General features: G+C 35.3%; 1 protein-coding gene across 4 annotated transcripts in view; it reads left to right on the top strand.

Moving 5' to 3' along the window:
• The first annotated feature begins 5,457 nt into the window (after positions 1 to 5,457).
• Positions 5,458 to 22,580, top strand: part of LOC121410083 — a 30,528-nt gene continuing 13,405 nt past the window's right edge. Inside the window, exon 1 of one of the 4 annotated variants that reach the window (XM_041601946.1) lies at positions 5,458 to 6,254. In XM_041601946.1, coding sequence (XP_041457880.1) covers positions 6,240 to 6,254 — 15 coding nt within the window. In that variant the 5' untranslated portion in view covers positions 5,458 to 6,239. Of the gene's footprint in view, positions 6,255 to 15,448; positions 15,818 to 21,121; positions 22,088 to 22,580 lie in introns of those variants that run through there. The other 3 variants (XM_041601945.1, XM_041601947.1, XM_041601943.1) reach the window with 3 other exon arrangements.

Genomic DNA, 22,580 nt, shown 5'->3' with positions numbered 1-22,580 from the left:
TAATAATCTTTTCTAAAGGCTTCCTTTCTACAATTCCCGAAATTGCCTGGAAGAAAACAAACTTCCTATAACCAGAGGTTCAAAATTGTGACGATTGTGTGAAGACCAGGGCGACAATGACAAGTTAAGATTGAGGATTTTAAATCAGTTCTTGAAGCAGTTTTTTAATCTACGAATAATAAAGCATTATTGACTGGCCTCGAGGCGTTACGACAGATATCGCCCGAGTTGTAGAGGTGGGGGATATCAATTTAGTGAGGGCGATATATGTCCTTTTGCCCCCAGGCACGTCGATATTGCTATTATTAACCAAATCAGACATCTAGAGGGAAAATCGTGAAAATTTAGATATATTACAGTTTAAGAATCTATTTTGAGCAGACCGGGCCCCTGAACTTTACCATCGTGACGTAATTGACATGACGCGTCCCTGGCCTGTGGACGCAGTATCCAGCGCGTGGTCTCAACTTGACGTACAGCACAGATGTTCATTTAGCGTTGAGTGAGAAAAAATATACTGGACCTGGAAAAGACGTATGATTCGTTATGGAAAGGAGGTCTATTGAAAGAATTGTCAATGTTAGATATTAGAAAATTAGAAATATTGGAAAATTATTTTTCTTTATTGGAGCTTTCTTAAGAAATAGATACTGTAACGTGAAAGTTAACAATATGGTTTAGAGTACGGAATCCCGCAAGGGAGCTCATTAAGTCCTGTCTTTTTTACATTGATGTTAAATGACTTAGATATTAAAGTAAGTGGAGGAGAACTATCATGTTATGCAGATGATATCGCGATTTGGTTTACTAGCTCAAACTTTGATCTGGTTCGCCAAAAGCTGCAACACTCTAAAAACAAGAAATGTTAACTTTTTTTTGAAAGGTTGGAGGAGTGATAACATTTTCTAAATGTTGCATTTACCACTATACATGGTTCTACCCAAAATGTAGGATTCAGCTTTATACAAGGTTGGATATCCAACATTTGGAAAAGGTTGTCACTCCTCCAACCTTTCAAATGTTGATTTAACATTCGAATTTTTAGAGTGAAGAAGCCCTCCATGAAATCGAAATCTGTTGCTGGAGATGGAAACTAAATATATTTATCCCACCAAGTCTGTAGTTTAAGTTTTTACCAATAAACAAAAGAAAGAAACTCGAAACTAACTTGGTCTAGCCACATTAATGCGATTATTGATAAATGTAAGAAAATATTAAATTTATTACGTTGCTTTTCGGGTACGTCCTGGGGGAATAAGTATGAAATTTTGATGATGATATACAAAGGTCTTATTTTATCTGTTTTAGACTATGGTAGTGAAATGTATGATTCTGCCTGTACATCTCTTTAAAAAAAAAGCTTGACTCGATATACATGTACAATTTGTTTTGTTTTTGTTTTGTTTTTTTGTTTTTATCTTTTTATCTTGATGTATATAAGTGATAAAATTATCAAATGATGCAATATGTCTTCTGCTTGGTTTTTTTTTGTTTTTTTATTTCCAAAAGTAAATTTATTAGTACTGTATAATACATTGCCTTGTGTTTTAACGATCTTTCATCTTTTTAAATGCTTATATATAATCACAGAGCCCTGAGGTAGACCAGCTTTTAATGTTAATATTTTGCATATTTTTATCATGTATCTTGCCATCTGTAACTCGTAACACATTTTCGTATTTTTACCTTGTATTTATTCCCTTTTTCTGTATCTCATAATGTCCTGTTACTATGTTTTTCGTGCATTGTATGTATTTTAATGCTGATCAGGCCACTCTGTATAAATATTCGAGAATAAATAAATAAATAAATAATAAATGTTTCATTGGAGTCTCTACAAGTTTTGACCGGTGAATTACCGTTGTATCTTCGGAGAAAACTGTTTAATGATAAATTTAGATATTATTTGTTGTTTAGCACTTCATGCCATCCAAGTAGAGAAATGTTCATTAATCATACGAACAGACACGAATGAAAGGAAGGGGAAAGACCTTTCAAACTTCGAGCCTGTAGAAATGAGGTACTTGTAGAGAAGCAAGACAAAAAATCACGGAATGGCGTTTGTCCTACCTTCCTGTGTCGTTTTATGCTCATTGTATAATTTAATAAAAAGGATGTGCTAACGGCAGAGATGAAAACTGTAGTTCTAGAAAGAATTGGAATTGTGTGGAATTGTTATATACATATATATACTGATGGATCCAAACTGGATAATTTTAGAACGGGGGCAGCATTTTATGTTCTTCAATATAAAATAAATAAGTATTTCAGGTTATCCAACGTAAGTATCATGAGAGCGGAACTCATGGCCATTTTTAATGGCATTTGAGTGGTTAGACTCCTTTGATAAATCATGTTTAGTTGCAATGTTTTGCGACTCTTAATCAGCACTGAATATGATTGATTCATATTTCATAAAATGCACTATTGTTAATGAAATTTTATTTAGAATTCATAAACTCAGTTTGAAAGATATCTGTGTTAATTTTGAATGGATTCCCTCACATTCTGATGTTAACGGCAATGAGACCGTCGATAAAGCTGCCAAGAAAGGAGCGGCGAAAAACTTTGTAGACATCGTTTTACCAAACACTATAAATGAACTTACATGCTCACGCATGACATTTTATAAAGGTGTCTGGCAAGCAGATTGGAATGCATCTAGAAATGGTAGATTTTTAAATGCCAGTCATGATAATGTTTTTAAGCAAGCTATAGAAAAAGGTTTTTCTCGGAAAGAGGACTGTATCCTTCATCAAATTATAGTAGGTAAGTGCATATTAAACTATTATATGTTTCAAATTAAACAGCACTATTCAGACCTCTGTGAGGTATGCAAAGTACTTGAGATAGTGAACATTGTGTTTTATTTTGTTCAAAATATGTAAAGGAGAGACGCATTACGTTTATTAAACTTAAGATGAATGACCCGAATCTTAATTGTTAATTAATCCCGACTATACACGGGAACTACTGTTTTACATATGCCACTAACCGACGGTTAAGGTGTGTGTTTTTATTCAAACACAAGATATGAAAGAAGGATTTATAATTTAAAATCAAATGCCCCCCCTTCCAAAAAGTCAGGGGACGCGTCGCCCCTGTCCCCCTGGGATGTCCTCCAATGTATGCAATTTGATTTGAAATAAAAGAAAATCCTGTATTGTCTTTGTAGTCGAACAAAACCCAAATAACACCCCTAAATTCATTAAAAAAATATATGAACGATAATTTTCATGCAGTATTCGCAAGTTGTCCGATTGTCCTAGTCCTTGAATTTACCACTCGTGACGTTGTCCTCAATGTCTCCGGTTCTGTCCTAATACGATCTGCATGCTGTCCGCACCGAACGCCGACAAATTTATTTAGATAATTTTGTTCTTGGACAGCCCCAGGAATGCCCTACGACGATTCGCAGACAGTCCTGGTTGTGTCCTAGGACAAGATCATTTGCATAATCTCTCAAAATAATTTTATGGCATGAAAATGATCATTAGATTAAAAAATACATTAAAATCTGAAAAATATTCACCGTGCTTTATCAAGCTGTGTAGACTTGGTTAAAACGCAGAGTATATAACACAACGATTGTTTAACTATGATGAGAGTTTTTGGCTGAATTTAATTATTCTACAAGTAACTTTTTATCTCTGGAAGAGGGCTGGGTAGCCCTTATATGTGTTATCAACCTTCATTTTGTTTACATTATGCCCGGAATTTCATGGAATGGAAGGGGAATCGTCCCCGCCGTGCAAAAATGAACGGCAATGTACACCCCATCACGGTGCGCTGCGATGATGGCACGGTATAAAAATGACCGTTTTTGAACCGGTTTTGGGGGTGATGTCTGAAGTAAAATCGGCTCTAACATAAAAACGGGCAGCTAAATATAGTATCGACTTAAAGCTTAGACACCGGGCGAAATGATGATGATAGAATTTAAACGGAAATCAAAACGTTTCTCATGTAAACATGGATTATCAGTCCATTTCGAGGAATAATTATCCTACAAACCTCCTTAAATGTGTCTTTTATCTGCTTTGAACCCTTTCACATGAAAAAAGGAATATATCAGGATTATGTGGGAGCCATTTCAGATTCTTACACGAAAAACATCCTGTGAAATGGCTTGTTTTCAAGTAAGTTGTCATATACGCGGCATTTCGCAAAATGTCACATTTTACGATTTGGGGTAGGAAATAAACAACCTCAGTTATGCAAATTCCCGAATGAAAAATTTTGCTGAAGTATTCTTCAAAGTGTTGTCCTTCAGCTGGGCATGACAAAAAATAAAAATCTGTAATTGCCCAAATTCTGGTAACGCTCCGACCCCTACATACCAACGCTAAACCAAGGTACATCACCGCAATGGATCACTACTTTAATGCCCAGCACCGTTCCAGCAATCCCGTGTCCGCTCGGAAAACGCTTACAACCGCTCCACCAAAGTGTGTGAACTGTTTAATCACTGGCCGGGCAACGCTGGCGAAGCAACGGTTATCCAGTGTTCAAGATTTCTGCGTTGGCCTAGCGGACCCAAGCGTTCACGAACTTTCGTCTAGCCGGTGCCAAACTTTGACTGGGCGTTGTTAGAGCGTAGTCAACTTTGCTGGAGCGGAAAATTGCCCGTTCCTCACCGCTCGCAATATTTTGAGCAGCTCAAAACTTTCGGAGCGGTAGGAGGGACCATCAGCGGTGGCCGAGCGTTTTCGGAGAGGAGGGGGGGGGGGGGGTAATTTTCTTGGGGTTTATGTCCTCAGATGTAATCGTTTGGATGTAATTGCCCTGGGATAATATTGTCCTCGGGTTGATTGTCCGGAGGTCATAGGCGGCGGAAGCGGGGGGACGTGTCCCCCCTAAATTTGAGGAGGGGGGGGGCGGTCCCCCCTAATTTTTTGCTTGTCAATTAATTTTCCTCCGTTCCCCCTACAATTTTTGTGTTGAGAACCTTTTTTTTTTGCTTGTCAAAATTTTTTTGGTTGTCCCCTCCTAAAATTTTTTGCTTCCGCCGCCAATGCCGGAGGTAGCTGTCCGAGGGTGATTGTCCCGTGGGTAATTGTCCTAGAACTTTTAAGTACAAAAGAACAAGTGGGATATGACATCATCAGTCCACCTAATGAATATGCATGAAGACATGCCTAGAACCGTTTCACCGGGATAATGCAAATCTTTGAAATTCAATATAACTTCGTTATTTGATTTTGATCAAATTTTCAGCATTTGCTTTTTGATTTTTACTCTATTCATTGAGATATAAATATCATTAGCCTGGAGCAACCCTTTAAAAGTTTTTCCTGGCAAACATTTTTTTCTCTCTGTCTGTCACCCCCCCCCCCCCTCTCTCTCTCTCTGAAGATATTACAGCGAGATATGGTCACTATGCACTGTTGGAGAGTAATACCTGATGGAATTACTTCTTTCACTTTTATCTTGATCAGTCAGCGAACAGGATTTCAATGGCAGACGTCATCACCAGCTCGTTTATCTGTCTTTTTACCCCCAAGGTGGGAGCCGCGGGAGGGCTACTTGAACCAGATAGGTCACCGTCAGCTCCAGGGAGGGTCACCATCATCACCCCGTACAATCACATCTTCTTCGCATAGCAACCACTGTCAATGAAATATATCGGACGAGATGTTGTTTCGGAGTAAACGGCTTTAATGCTATGTTTACAGTTTATTGCAAAGTAAAACTTGTCATAAATTGACGGGTATGTTAGAAAATAGTCAGTGACGCCAAATTTTCTGAAGTAAGTCATCATGATATTTAGACTTTTCTTTCAGGGTTATTCATGACTAAATTGAGATCAGAGGATCCAGCCAACCATACGATGAACAAACGACTGTGAATAAAGATCCTCCAGCCTCTAGAATCGCTATTGTCAGGAAGCGGATTTATTTAGGACCTCCAGTGCGGTAACTAAAAACGACAATTGCGTGGTTGAATGTGGTTGTTTGTAGGCATAGTCGCGAAGCAAACACAAACCCATGAATATATTGATGTAACGTGCAGTAATCTCCTGAAACTGAAGCCTGTGATTTTTTTTCAAGTTTTTAATAGCGACAGCGCTTTTGTCTGGAAAAACTTCTTACCCCATAACTGGAATGGTCTACCAATTATGGCCGAATTCAACCGTCATTATGGCACCGTTTTCTCCACTTTGTTCAAGGAGTGTGACAGTTTCTTAGTAATGTCGTATTTGATTTTAAAAATTGATTCATGAGCATTATTATACATGCATGGATGGAACAAAGGTAAGATTTCCCCTTTCTGGTGTGTCATTATATTCTTCGCATATTACGTTGTGTGCATGGAAGCAGGTTAGCAGAATAGAGTTCTCATTTTTTACAATGCAATATTAACATTTTCATGTTGAGCAGGGCCTGCTAATAAAAGATAAGCCCGGGAGATAGGCCTCCAAAACGAAGCTTAATCATCGATTAGCTTCTATCATATCGCAGATTGAATGAATGAATCTTTATTTAGTTTCAAATCCGATATCAAACAACAACAACAACAACAGTAAATCAATGTGATACGAGCAAATAGCAAAGAACAAAAAGTAAATAATTACAGGATAATATACATAATACATGCACTGTTTTTTATATAATATACATGTATAGTAACACCCATGAGAATAGATGGAAATGAAACGTGGTGACCTACTAAAAAGCTTAGCTTGTAGACCATAGGCCACCAGAATATTAAAAACTTACATTAGCAATCATTTCAAACATCATAGAACAAGCAAACAAAAAATTGTAGTAACTAACCAAAGTACAGATATACATATTTGCAAAAGATACACTTAAAAGTAACAGAAAAGTGAAATGCAGATTTGCATAGTAACAAGCGGATTTTACAATGTATGAAATATACAGCGAGCAATACTGCTCTTTCTGCTCACCATTATCATAATCATCATCAATAATAACAAAAACAACATCATTATCATTCTATAATAAATTAATATGATAACAGTTTTCTGTCATATACCCGATAAAGTAAATAAAATATTCACATAAAATTGACTTTCATTACAGCCCTTGTTATGCAAACATAGGCCTTTCTCCTGAAAGAGTATTTTGTCCCAGTATATATAATTTGTAAATGAAGATTAATTATTAAAGGTCTTGTTAATCATATCAATGCAAAGTTGATCGAAACAGTATTTGCATCGACGTTTTCTGCAACTATTATAATTTTATGACTTCATGAACATTTGAATTTGCTGAATTTATTCATTGCAGTCATACCTTACTTTGGCACATACCGAATTAAATCTCACAGCAACAAATGAAGAGTTTGGTGGTTGCAAAAGGGGTTAGGTCTTCTTTGGACCATTCCAAGAAAAATCATGTGTTGTTATTCTCACTTATTGCAATATTCTTATGAGAAACTAAATTGTCGTGATGTACTACGCTATCATGTGAACATAAAATTTGGTATAAAAGAAATCTATCTGTGTTCAATTTATTTCTATATATTAAAAAATATCATTGTGGACGTAACCCATTTGGTAAGCAAACAGAAATGAATCCAATCTATTTTGAAGGAAAAGGCGATTTTTGTTTGCCACTTTTATTCAGATTTTAATGTAAATTTAAAATTGTCTTTGGTATCATCACCACGACCGCATACATTCGTTATTCCGAAGGTTCGTAATTCCGAAGGTTCGTTAGTCCGAAAACGAAGTGAGGTTCGTAATTCCGAAGATTCGTTAATCCGAAAAAGAAATGAGGTTCGTAATTCCTATTTCGTTTTCGGAGTAACGAACCTTCGGAACAACGAACCTTATTTCGTTTTCGGATTAACGATCCTTCGGAACATCGAACCTTATTTCGTTTTCGGATTATCGAACTTCGGAATAACGAACCTTCGGAATAACGCCACAAATGTTCGGATTAACGAACCCTTTTACGTTTTCGGATTAACGAACATCGAGGTATAGGCAATTTACGTGTGTCGGAATTACGAACCTTCGGAATTACGAGGCGTAACCAGAACGACTAAAAATCTATAGGTTTTGAGACAGAAAACAATAAACTTTATCAAGAATTGACCTAACCCATTTTGACAAACGAGCTCTTCAGAAGAGATTGGTTGCAAACGGGGTTAACTCCACTTCAAGAAAATCAGTTTTTTATTCTCCCATATTGCAATACTCTTATGCGGAACTAAATTTTCATGATACCCTACCATGTGAACATAAAATTTGGTATAGAAAAAATGTACCTGTCTTCATATTTTTTTCAAAATTATTTTGCAAAAAAATGTTTATGGACCTAATCCTTTTGCAACAAAACTGAAATAGACCTAACCCCTTTTGATAAATAAGTGATTATTCTTTGCCATTTTTGCTCACTTTTTAATTGTAATTTAAACTTTGCTTTGGTATCATCTTATAGAGCTACTAAGATCTATACATTGAGACAAAAACAAATCAAATATGATTAAAAATTGACCTAACCCCTTTTGCAACTGAGCTCTTCATATATATCTTGATTACCCAAGCGTAAACATACTTACAACATGAACATGGTATCCAATTATTTCGAACAAAATACTCTTTCCGGAATTACTTTTCGTGACAAGAAATTTCAATAAGTTTTCAATTAATTAGAAGTCCAATTTTCTTGTACTCACGTGGTAGATAAAAAAGAGATCAAAATCTAATATAGTAACAATGTCAGCATAATTAATTTTCGAAAGTTTTGCCATATAAATATGTGATATGATGTTTATACTGAACTGAAGACAATCAAATATGACGTAACATATACATGCAAATGTCATTTAGTTAGGCAGTTTGAACTTAAAATTTAAAATCACACAGCCTATATTTCTGTCAAACTAGACATCTAACTTTATCAGTATTAACATAATAAACGATGAATAATTATCTAATTAATACTGCTAATACCATCTAACTTTATTAGTATTAACATAATAAACGATGAATAATTATCTAATTAATAATGTTAATGCCATGATTTTTATTATTCATGTTATCATAGTAACCAATATATATCTCAAATGAATGTCACCTTTATTTGAAACATAACACAATGCAACACTATGTTGAAATAAATTTCAAAACGCAATCCTAATAATGCTCAGTCTCAGTTATCTTCATATTTTAGCAACAGTTTCTTAGGCAAAATGCTCCTACATCATATCCCTTTCATTTTGTACTTAGGCATGTTAGGAAACTCTGTTTTATACAAAAAGACATCACCATCACACGATTCCAGACTTAAATGTGATTTCTAAGTTTTGACTACATGCATGTAATTTTGGGTACTAAATAACATGAATGAAATGAAATATCCTTCCGCCGAATCATACACAATTCTTAATAAAATTGTGATCTCTGTACTACTTGACTCTAAAAAACATTGTAGATGTGAGGACTAATAATGATAATAATATCAATAATAATATTGATTATCATAATGATGACAGTGATGGTTATCGTATTTAGGCATGATGACCATATTTATTGTTATTCTCATAATCATATCTTGTTAAATGCTATTGAAGGAAACCATTCCTTTATGTAACTTTTACAAACAGTTAGATGGAGAAAGAGAAAAAATCCAGGATAAAAAGAATAGTATGTTGATATTTATGTTTTCATTTATGACATTATCTTAATTTACCCCTCCCCGCAACCAAGCGCATGGGGTGCGCCTCGTTTATTTTAACATCTTTTTGAATATCACTTCATTTCTGTTAGTTTTCTTAATTCAGGTACATAATAAGCATGAAGACTGACATGTAAGAGTGTATAAAATGGAAATAATCATGGAAATTTATAAGAGTCCTCAAAATGATTCGCTTTCAGGTCATTTTTTTCTCGAAAAGTTCAGCTCGCTCTTCGCACTCGCATTATTGTTCTAGTCATTTCAAATTACCTAGTTTGGTTGTAGAAATATTGCTTGCATTATACTTAAAACGTTGGTTTTAAGGACTACTCCCATCTGGCGTACAGACGTAAGGCCTTGAGACCATGGATCCGACCAAAATTTTCACGATCAAGAAGGAAGAAAAAAAAAGAGAAAGGAAATGAAAAGAGGCTGAAATATGATAATGTCAAAATCTATCAGATTTCGTACTAAAAATATCAACAATTTTGTTCGCTTCCTCCACTCCCTCGCATTTTTTTTTTTTAGATAGTTTTGCCTTACGCCATGCCTGGCCCCTAGATGTTTTATACTCATAACGCCATTGAACCCACTTCCCTAAACTAAAAGAAGAAAATCCTTCACAGAAAACAATTTGTGCCAGTCATCGCCCCCCGACCGTGAACACCGATCGACACCCATGAATACGATAATGAAAATCATGGTGCTGCATTTTTATTGGGTGGTGAATGGTAGGGGATATAGTGCTGCCCCCCATTTCCCATAAATGTCCTGTCTCATCCAAATGATAATAACTGTGTATCATTATCAGGGTGTCCTAGTATGGGTGATTGCCTTATATAATGTACCGGTTTGTTTTGCGCGACAAGATCCCGACACTCCCTATCCGAAAGGTTCACCCCCTACAATAATGGTGTAAAAACGAAGCTTGTCCGTGCACCCGACCCCTTCCTCATCCAAAATGTTTACCCTCTCTCCTACAATGATGGGGGAGAAAAGCTTGTCCATGCACCCAACCCCTCCCCCATCCAAAAGGTTTACCCTCCCTTCCACAATGATAGTTTAAAAAAAAAAGCTTGTTCATGTTTCATTACGACAAAACCCAACCTCTTCCTCATCCCATTTAAGGTTCACCCCCCCCCCATAATGGTGTAAAGAAAAAAGCTTGCTCATGTTTCATTACGACAAAACCCAACCTCTTCCTCATCCCATTTAAGGTTCACCCCCCCCCCCCATAATGGTGTAAAGAAAAAAGCTTGCTCATGTTTCATTACGACAAAACCCAACCTCTTCCTCATCCCATTTAAGGTTCACCCCCCCCCATAATGGTGTAAAGAAAAAAGCTTGCTCATGTTTCATTACGACAAAACCCAACCTCTTCCTCATCCCATTTAAGGTTCACCCCCCCATAATGGTGTAAAGAAAAAGCTTGTTCATGTTTCATTACCACCTGCTTCATTCTGTCAAATATCATCTCCATCTTTCATTTCTCTATTATGTCGTTAAAAAGTAAACATCGATTTGTTACTGTCATGTCACCTGAATATAACGAAGAGGAAAGAGTTGATAGTCCTGGCGGAAGGATTCATCGATACTTTTCATCCCCCCCCCCTCCCCATTCTCTGCATCTGCCTTTCTTTCTTGTCTTTTCCTCTCTTAACGATTCATTTGAATCATCACAGTAAATTGACAGCTGAGCATTGTTATCGCTTTAATCTTTATCAACTAAGTAGCGATACGATTTTCATCAATAATATTAATTACAGTTGTTTCTTTAAAGGGGAATCCGGCCTTAGTCATATTGTGTTTGAAAGGAGAAAAATAAATAAAATAGAACGGGGAAAGTTTGAAAGAAATCGGACAAGCAATAAGAAAGTTATGGCTGTTTAAAGCATTCTGAGCTTTATTCCACCCATAATTCACACGGCAGACAAACTTAAACTTTCGGCAAGTCCGTTATATCACATGGTATATGTATGTGTGTGTGAAGTTATACATGCACAACAGCTTTGGCAACAATTTAAATATTGTGTGAAAGAAATGGATGAAGAGAATATATATATATATATATATATATATATATATATATATATATATATATATATATATATATATATATATATATATATATATATATATATATTGCGTATCCCACTCACATATTAACATGCAAAACTATAGGCGATATCACATCTGGGGTAGCATTCACATACATGTAAACACACTAACCCATGATGAATCGAGTTTTAAGTTGTGTGTATCAATCACACATTGAACTCCAAGCCAGCTGTCTGTTGATATAAATTGGGTTCAGCGTGGTGCGTTACTATAGAAACATGTGTCGCACGTGTTCAAATCTCCAACGACCATTTCCATGTCAGCTGTCGGGAGAGAGCATAATGTTTTGATTCTAAGTCATTAGCATACCTACAGGGGGGGGGGGGGCAGAGGGGGAGACTGTCCCCTGACGAGTCACAACCCATGCAAAGGACGTATCCCTGCCCCCCTACCCTACGAGTCACAACTGATACTTGACGAGTCATAAGTGGCCCGCTCCTTTGAACTTGAAGACTTTTTTTTTGCTTGTCAAATTTTTTTCTGCTACGAAATCCTTTATTTGTGGTTGAAGACCTTTTCTTTTCTTGTTGGCGGACGAATTTGCCTCCCCCCTCCCCCTTGGAAAATCCTAGGTACGCCACTGTTCTAAGTTATCATGGTCCTTCATGTGTAATATGTGTAGACCATGAAAGATTAAGAAAACAAACTAAATCGTTTTCTTTCTAGGTTTTCAAGATGGAAATGGGACATGTATGTGAATAAAGAGCACCTTCACGCGTCATTTTCAATATATGCCAAACGTCACTTAAGCGGGTTCACTTACATGTGGGTCAAAATAGATTCGACGTTAAAAATGGCGGTGAATTTAATCCATATTGCTAGGAATGGCTTTAAAGGGGAATCCAACTCAAATAAAAACATGCTTTTAGAGGAAAAGGAAAATCAGACAATAAAAACAATAAGAAAGTTATGAATTTTTAAAAGATGTGAATATTGGTAACTCACTATAACTTATGGAGATTTCACATTGGCCACATATAGGACGTCATATAGTGATGCCAGGCAAGGACTACTCTTTCATGTACTCCAAATACATAAAATGGCTAAAATTACATTAAAAAAAAATTGCTTCAAATTATATTTTCCTTCATGAGGACATAAGACAATGTACTACCTAGGCTATATTTATATTCCACCCTGGTGGAATGGGCAAGGGAAATGAAACCTTTGGAACAAGTATAGGCTTGTGTCGAATCAGACAAATCAAAGAATAAGAACAAAGAAAGTTTGAGAAAAATCGGACAAATAATGAGAAAGCTATGAGTATTTAAATATTGCAAACACTGACATGACTAATGCTATGGAGATCCTCCCATTGGCAATGCGACAAGGATGTATGATGTCACATGTGAACAACTTTCCCTTTGATGGACTATAAAATACCCTCAAAATGTTTCTTTTTGCATTTTCTTATGGTGATACGAACTCTTTATCCATGATGCATTCTTTCAAAAATTTGTATTACATGTCCTCCCATAGAAAGAACACATGATCTACTGATAGATTTGACAAAAAAGGAAATTTAAGTGAAATACATGCTAAAGTATTGGGTAGAGTTGTTCACAAGTGACATCACACATCTTTGTCGCGTTGCCATTTTGAGGATCTCCATAGCAATAGTGATCGCAATATTCAAATGCTCATACTTTCGTTGATCTGTTTCTTTGATTTTTCTGTTTTCACACAAGCTATCTTGTTCCAAATGTTTCATTCTCCTTTAAGAAAACACCGCAAATCACTGATAATAAACTACATGGCCTATGGGAAAAATTGTCCTTGCCACTTGTCATAATTTACTTCTTAGGGATGATTTTAAAGATTGTAATTATTATTGTTTGGTGTCAACTGTACCTGGGAGGCGAAAAGCGAACATATAACTCATGGGGGGGGGGTGCAGGTGGACCACTACACCGGGGTTTCCCCTACTCTTCCACGAATAGTGAAGTGGGTTCTTAACGTGCAAAGCTGGTGACTCTCCTCTACACGGGGCCTCGATCAAACGTCCTATCCGAGGGGCGGAGTGTTTTCCATTCTAACATAACCTGCATCTATGAAGCATAGAGCTCTCTGTTAGCTCCATCTATGAAGCATGGGAGAGACGTTAACACACAACGCACTGGCTGCAGTCATCCGCCAGGGTTGGACTCGATCCCACGATCTTTGATTCGACAGGCAGACGCGTTACCGACCATGCCCATCGACTGAGCCAACAACGCTCTCTGAAATGTAATGTATGAAATATTAGCGTCGAACCCAGATACATGTTAACTTACATATTCATCTTCAATCCACACTTTCAAAAAAAGGTCGTTCTTAAAAATTGCCGGTGCCCGGCCTGAGAGATTTGAAAAACACAGTATCAAATAATGTATAATTGACGTTTGATTATTAAAGACACATTGAACAGTTAAAGCAATTCCTAGTAACAAACAATATTTACATTAATTTTGTATTTATTCTAATTCAGCCTGCGGATTGCGAGGATGGATTTGCTCAAGAAAATATCTAAATCAATCAATCAATCGATCAATCAATCAATCAATCAATCAATCAATCAATCAATCAATCAATCAATCAATCAATCAATCGATCAATCAATCAATCAATCAATCAATCAATCAATCAATCAATCAATAATTCAATAAATCAATCAATCAATCAATCAATCAATCATATCAATCATATAAATAAATAAATAAATAAATCATATCAATCAAAAAACATCCACAATGTAGTAAGCAGGCATATCATGGCATTATTCTGTTGACTATTTTTTATGTGATATTGTTTTGTTATATTTTTAATTTCTGTTGATACAGGGCCCCATGGTCGAGCAGTTATTGTAACTGAAAGAGCTACCCTGTTAAAATAAAACGACAAATAAATAAAAAATAAATAAACTCCCAAATATTTAGACAGATAACCACTTCACTTTGTGAATACAAGAAAAATACTGCCAATGTTCTAACGGAAACAAACGTATTCCAACATTACCATGATTACGCTGCATTGAATGAATGAATGAATGAATCTTTATTTCGTTTCAAATCCGATATCAAACAACAACAACAGTAAATAAATGTGATACAAGCGAATAGCAAAGAACAAAAAGTAAATAATTACAGGATAATATACATAATACATGCACTATTTTTTATGTAATATACATTTAAGTAACACCCATGAAAATAGATCGAAATGAAACGTGGTGACCTACTAAAAAGCTTAGCTTGTGGACCATAGGCTAACAGAATATTAAAAAACTTACATCAGCAATCATTTAAAACATCATAGAACAAGCAAACAAAAAATTGTGATTGTAATTGTAATGTAATACTTATCGACTTCAAACCACTAAGACCAGTACATTTAATGATCATTGAACAAACTTTAGAAAAACAGGATTTTCAGAATGATTTTATTGACCCATGTCATGTATGTTGCGGATAGGTTGGTAAAAAATCGATAGACCATGTTTCATGGTCTCTAATCCATTGATGTCCCTGCTTTTGTTTGAGCGTAAGTTGGCAAAACAAAGGAAAGGGGGACATCGAAAATTTGACAAAGAACATGTACATAAACTGTATTGAAAAAACAACACTACATCAATAATTAATTTTACCCAAGTATACATGACATGTACATTCAACGCCCTTTGTTGAAGCCAAGCAAACACGACATCAGCTCATTAGGCAAGGGTTTTGGGCAGGTTCTCACTAAGAAATTCAATGATCTTGAATGATCTTGAATGTGGTAGTCTGCTCTGTGATGTCTTTTGCGACACCAGTTATAGCGGTTTGTAAGAACAGGTTGCAGTGGTTTGGCAAATCGAAATGTGGATACGGTGTCCGATGCAGTTAAGTGGACTCTGTATTTTTCACATTACCATGGTAACCGAATTCTAAGTTTCTGGATATCTGGCCGAGGAAGTATATATGTTTCATTCTTCGGTTAGCGGGTTGTCACCAAAAAGTACTCGTTACGCTAACGTCTGCCGAGGGAGAAGGTAACTCCAACTGATGTTATATCATTCTTCAAAACTCAAAGGAGTAAGGCCTAGTCAAAGACGTGTGTTTTCCTCTCCATATTACAAAAACGATGGTGTGAATTTGACATAAATAATGTGGTATCTCTATGTAGGAAAAACAAGAGAAGTGTTGAAACAAAAGTAGTTAAGTATCAAATCAAAGTGTTAGTACACCATGTACTCTGAAATGTGATTCCATATACAGTTTTGGAACTACACGAGCTTAGAATCAAATTAAAATGGTCGAATAGTGACTGGTGTTTCCATATTCCGTTTATGATGTTACGATAACATAACACCTGTGTATCGCAGTTCACATGCGATAAAGTTTTGTCAGTGGTCACGTACGTCGTGTATGGCTTGGAGTTGAGTCAGAGATATTTTGAACAAGTCAACTTTGATCATTTATGATGATGATGTTTGTATTCTAGTTCGCGGGGAAACAAAGTATATAAGGGCATCCCTCACCACTAGAAAAAAATAATCATAAGGCCTAATGTGTTTGTGACGTAGAATTAGATTGTTGCTGATTGTCATACAGCGAAATCAATGTCGACATACTGAATCCTAACATAAGTACATTTTGTAAGTACAAAGAAGCAGTTTGAAAGGATTGATGTGTGCCTTGGGGTTGTTTGGCGGCAGAAATAAGAAAGGAATTGTGTAGATCCATAGTCGATATGTTTGCGTTGTACATGTAATGAAAAGACAGTCCTGAATCGGGTACTTCACTTTTGTGAATATCCCAAGATTTGATCAAGTATTGGTTTTTACTGTTTGCTCAGTCTGTAAGTGTGTACAGGCTCGTGTCATTTTGTCTTCCACAGCGTCATTTAGTCTACCCACACAGGCGCTTCATTGGTCAGGTCATCTTATTAAAAAAAAAATGATAAAAAAATGGAACAGCCTATTAACTGCTGGCAAATGAGGAATCTGTCTTTGATTGGTAGAATTTGTGTTATCAAGTGTCTTATTTTGCCTCAACTTTGTCCTCCTTTGTTCTTGATATCCAAGTTCCTTCTAAATCTTATAAAGACTTGAATAAAATGAAGAAAATTGTTGTGCAATGATTATAGCCAATGTGGCCTTCGAATGGTAGACCCCTATGTTCTAGCTCAAAAGATGTATTTGGTACAATTACTGCATGTTATTTCGACATGGAAATATATTGAATTGTCCTTTTTGGAATCTTGTCACCAAGATTCAAATATTCTGTGGAAAGCATTATGCCCAAGATTGTGTTTTAAGATCTCTGGGATGTACACAACTTGCTGATTTTTTTACGCACCTGGTGTATATATATATCGAGAAGAAGCCACTTACATGACTTCCGATCTCTTTGTAATTTTTCTGATTTAGGTGCATGTCAGTCAATAACAGATTCATTCGTTCCAAATCCAAACAATACCTTTATTATATGGTGCATTGTATAATAAAAATGTTCACACAATATCAAATTTGCTTAATTCATCCCTCCCTGTCCAATAATTGTTTGAAGAACTAATCTTGGATTTTAATATACCCCGATCTGAAAGAATGAATTTTAATTTCTACTCCAGAATATCACTAAAAACTGGCTTATTCCCAATCTTCAAAATACTGATGTTCATACCAGTGATGATTTTCATCATATGTTAATTCTCAAATTCTCAGGTATTAACCAATTACCCAGATATTTTGAGCTGCAAATCTAGCCCCGTCGCACGTTATGAATATTGCAGTAGTATCTTACCGATTCCTGGCAATATTTAATGGGAGAAAAATACATTGCAATAACTTCAAATACTCGATAGACACTAACATTCGTTCTTTTTTATTTCAAAGTTTTTCACGATTGCATTGCTTTTGATGATTTAAGAAATAAAAGGAAAAATTACCATTTGTGTGAATTTTGCAACAAATTCCCTGAAACATCGGTTCATATAATTATACAATCATATTATGTTGTGATTGTGAAAAGTATTGTGGCAAGCTTTGTTAACTATTTTGATACAGAAGTTTAACTCCTGTTTTACTGTATTTATTTTCGGCAAAATATTTGGTGATACGGGTGATAAATTCATATCCAACTTATTTTTGTTATTGAAGTGCTTCATTTTCATGTGTAAAGTTAGAAAAGTTGATTCAAACTTTGGAGCATTTAATTGTGTGGCCAAAAAAGACACAAACTCGCGGCTCATTGTAAGAAAGAAAAGTTTGAATTTAATATTTGTCATCTGCACGTGTATCATTGTATGGTATCCAGTTTACAGAGTATGAACATATGAATACTTGCCATCAATGTTGTGTAAAATATCACGTCTGTGTCATTTCATAAAGCTTTCGACGTAAAAAAAAAAATTATTCATATTTTTTGTGTGTTTTTGTGTTTTTCCTAATGATGTTATGATTACCTGAAAAAGCAATTTTAAACTTGTTTGATTTTCATTTTTGTTTAAACTTGGTCTGTGTAGACCCAATAAAACATATACATGTAAATACAAAAAAAAATATTTTCCTTAAAAATTATTGAATTGTTTACAATAAAGCATTTTTTAACGGTCAAGATTATTTTTTTTAAACAACAAAACGAAACGACTGTGGAATTCACTCCCGTCCAACACATTCCCTTTAGCTCCCAACATGGACAGTTTTAAGAATAGTATTAATTCATATTTAATTAGCTTGATGTAAAACCTTGTACTTTTGATTTAATTATGGTTCTCATGAGGCAGTCATGGGCCATTTTTCATAAAAATATGATGGAACATCAGACCCAAAGAACAATCTAAAAAATAACATATGGGCCTCTCAGTGGGACTGACACACAGCTCGTTATGCTGACTTATGTTTTCTTCTGTCTCTCGTGATAAGTGTAAAATCTAAAAATAAAAATCACAAAAAAATACACGAACAACATCAGAGGTATGTTATTTTGCTTGGAATTAATCTACTTATTAATAAAATAAGATGTCATTTGAGTTAGACATGACAGGTTTTAAAGAAATAAGAGGTGTAATTGTTGTGTCTATCTTTATGGATTTTACATAATATTATCCATGGTCATGATGGTTGTCGATTTATTGTTTTACCTCTATCAGATTTCACCTTCTCCCTTTTCATCTTGTACGTTAGGCATTATAGGAAAATACAACATCCGCATTCATGAATGTAATTTGAGAATTAAATTTAATCTAATGATTTGATTTTCTTAAATTCAATTTACGGTTAATTCGTATTCTTAAATTGAAGTTTTGCTTCATCACCATCAGATTAAAAAAGATTGTATGGTAGACCCCTGTGATATGATCTTTTCAAAATCATACTACTACATTTACTTGACGTTTGCTAATTTGAAACATGCGTAATAACTGGGTAATAACGAAACTATATTATTTTGTACTTACATAACATGTACACAAGATATCATGGACAAACAAATTACCATTCTTTGTTTAATGACAAGCAGTTTACCAGACTATAGCCTTTAGAATCCACATCAGTCAGATAATCGATAGTTCAACAAAAATACATGTATAACTCAGCAACTTCATAATATCCTTCGTGCAAAATTTTAATTCCAAGTTATTATTCCCGTAATTTTTTTTCTAATTTATTTTATTCAAATGAAAGGGAAATATGTTGGAAAGCTGATAAAAGTTATAAATATTTTGAACTAGGCATTGTGGCCCAACTATTGTTAGAGGGGCTTTGGTATACCACATACATTCTTCCTCCATGTCAGACGTTGAACATAATTATCATGTTATACATGGCCTGCTGGAAGAAAATATTTAATAAATTGAGTTCTTTTTATCACCATTAGAACCATCTCCTCTTACTCTGTTTTTTTTAACCGTCCATTAAACAGCTAGATTTTTTGACAGAGATTCTCTCTTGCGCTAAGCCATGTGAACTGCCGCCATGCCTTTTTTCTTCATTTTTTTGTCTCATGTGGAGGGACTGGGTAAAATATCAAAAATGGAAAAGAGAAGAACAAAGTCCTCAAGTCCTTCGAAAAGACGTGATTAAACATTTATTTTTTGTGTGTGAAATATATATAAAAACAAATGGGTCGATCAATATATCGAATAAAAGCCCCCCCCCCCTTTAAAAAAAAAATATGAGCTCATATTGTGGAAGAACCATAGTACCCGAATGCTTGTAAAAGACCAGTTCGTAGTTACTTCATGGACAATTTTGGTCAAATGACCTTTCATTTCTTTCATTATGATAGGCAGATTTCAAATTAAATATTACGTAAGCTTGCCTTACATAGCAGGATGAAGAAGTTGAATAGACCAGGTGACTAGAATATCACACCAATGATCATTTATGAAGGTATTTGTTGCATTCCTACTTTGAATGCATAATTATCAAAGCATGTTGCACAATGTACTTGACAAACTGAAATACCAGTCGTTCGTGGACGCATTGTTGTTTTTTGTGGATGTAAATGAAAACCACTATTCAAAAGAATATATGAATAATCAAGACATCAAAGTTGATGCTTATCTCATTAGATTTTAAACCACCAAGTCACTTTCGTACAAATGACCTTCCTCTGATCATGCGTAGAATCTTTTGATCATGCGCAGAAAGGAACTACGAAGTGGCGATCTCACCCATTTTTTTCTTTGCAATAAGCTGAAAAATATCGATCGATCTACACTGTTCTCTTCTCACTTCGCTAAGCATGCATGATTTCTAAAAGACATGAATAATACCAATAGAAAATTGACGTGTGGGTTTCACACTACATTTTTTTTAACCTTACTCTCCCCTTCTTCTCCCCTCTTTCATATCTTTGTAATTAAACAAATGATTTTGTTGGTTAAGCATTTCAAAATAAGGCTCCGTTTAGCGTGTACCGCCAACCTAATTTCCATTGGTAAGAAATAACAGAATTTAACAACTGCTTTTAATATGCATCACTTTCCTACTTACTATTCCGAACCCTTCTTTCAAGAATTAATTTCAATAAATAGTCCAATAGTTGACTGAAAGGAGGGTTGGATTTGATAAGAAGTTACGAAGGAGAAAATTTCTTAAAGAGGATGCATTAATGATTATAATTCAAGGAAAAAAACCTTGGGAGGATTATTAGAGTTCGATCGTCTAGACTTAAGAAACAGTGTCATCGTCCTCTGTTTGTGACGAGGTGGCCCTATTGAGTTTTTTTCTTCAAAGAAAGGTAAGAGAAATGCATAGCGTGTGGGGCTATGATGTTTCTTTCAAATAGAGCTTTAGACAATGTGGGATGATTGAATACCAGTTTGGGGATGGTTGGTGAGCAAAATCAATTAAACAATTGTAAGTTGTGTCAGGAAGCCAGGAAAGGGGCTGACTGTAGCGAATCACGATCGATAATTATCCGTACAACCTTTAACGTGTTTATGAGTGACTCTAAACCCGGACCTCTAAACACGCTAAATCTATGGGACTTCATCGGCAACTTAGTACGATAACGTTATTTTCAGAGCATGAAAGAGCCATTTAAATCACAAAAATTATGAGCTTGATCTCAGTGAATAGCAACTATCGTGCCGATAGCGATCAAAGTACTGTCAACATAACGCGAAATGAAATGATTGTGTTTGCACGTTTCGTCATCACCAAGACAGCACCATAGCATCATTACTCCACTCATTTTATTTCTTCATGGCACGATGTGACGTTTTTGGTGGAAATATCATTTAAAAGGAGTTTTATTCAACTATCAAGTAAATAACAAGTGGAGTATGTTGACTATATTGTTGAGGATTGCTTTGGAATTTTCTCAAGTTTGTGCATTATGGAGCAGCTTTTAAACGAGGAGTGTGACTAAAGGATGTCTTATTGTAGGCTGTATGTCAACTCGTCCGTCTGACGAGCAGCTGTTTGTGTATTTCTTGACAACAATCTCGAATTCAACGATCAGAACATGATTTACATATGCTCTAACTGTATTTAAGAGGTTGGCGGTTTACTAAATAAAGCCAAATATTATATATTTTGAAAGACCCATGTAGGTCCTACTGATCAATGTTGAATATCGCCAAGCAAGAACACCCTTTTTGAATAAACAGCGAATCAGTTATTGAAATTTTTCTATTCCCATCAAGGAACAAGATGAATATTATTTCTTGGCCACCTCAGAGGTTGGCTTCATTAATGTTCGGAATTTGAAAAATAGAATCATACGGTTTGATCAGACGTTTCTATTTCGTGTTATCCAGCTATTCTGTTTTGTTTTAGAACGAAACATATAATATCCGTCATGTCTGCAGATGTTCATACCAACAGACTGGCCAGATTGAAAACTCTTGCCAAGGTATGATAAAATGAAGGATAAGTTTGTTTAAGTGTAATATGACAAATTATGGTAACGACTGTCGAATATGCTAAGTAGAACACCTGATAAAACCCCCTCATCTTCTTTGTAAATTACCCTTAATGACCTCTTATTTCAAGACATACATACCCTCTGTGAGAATAAAGTATTGATTATGCGTTTACGATTAATCTTGATTCAGTGGCCTATAGATTTGTCCATAGTTTTTGTTTTACCATAGATATTTACGCCCAATACCAATAATTAAAACTAAAATACACAAATACGATTCTTTTTATAACTTCAACATTTTACAGTTAATCTGCATAAAAGGTTGGAGTGATGATTTAACCCAAATGTGCATGTAGAGCCAAAAACATCTCTCCTCGCTTCATCTCTCTCTTTTAATTTGTTTAATTTTCTAATCCAGAGTCTTTTTTTAAATTGGATAGAAAAAAAAGAGTGGTAGGGATAGAGTCTCGGGTAGTTATAA

Source organism: Lytechinus variegatus, chromosome 3 (assembly GCF_018143015.1).
Source record: "Lytechinus variegatus isolate NC3 chromosome 3, Lvar_3.0, whole genome shotgun sequence".
In the NCBI taxonomy this organism is placed as follows: Eukaryota; Metazoa; Echinodermata; class Echinoidea; order Temnopleuroida; family Toxopneustidae; genus Lytechinus; species Lytechinus variegatus.
Note: the sequence above shows the minus strand (reverse complement) of the source record. Positions and strands in the feature narration are given on the sequence as shown.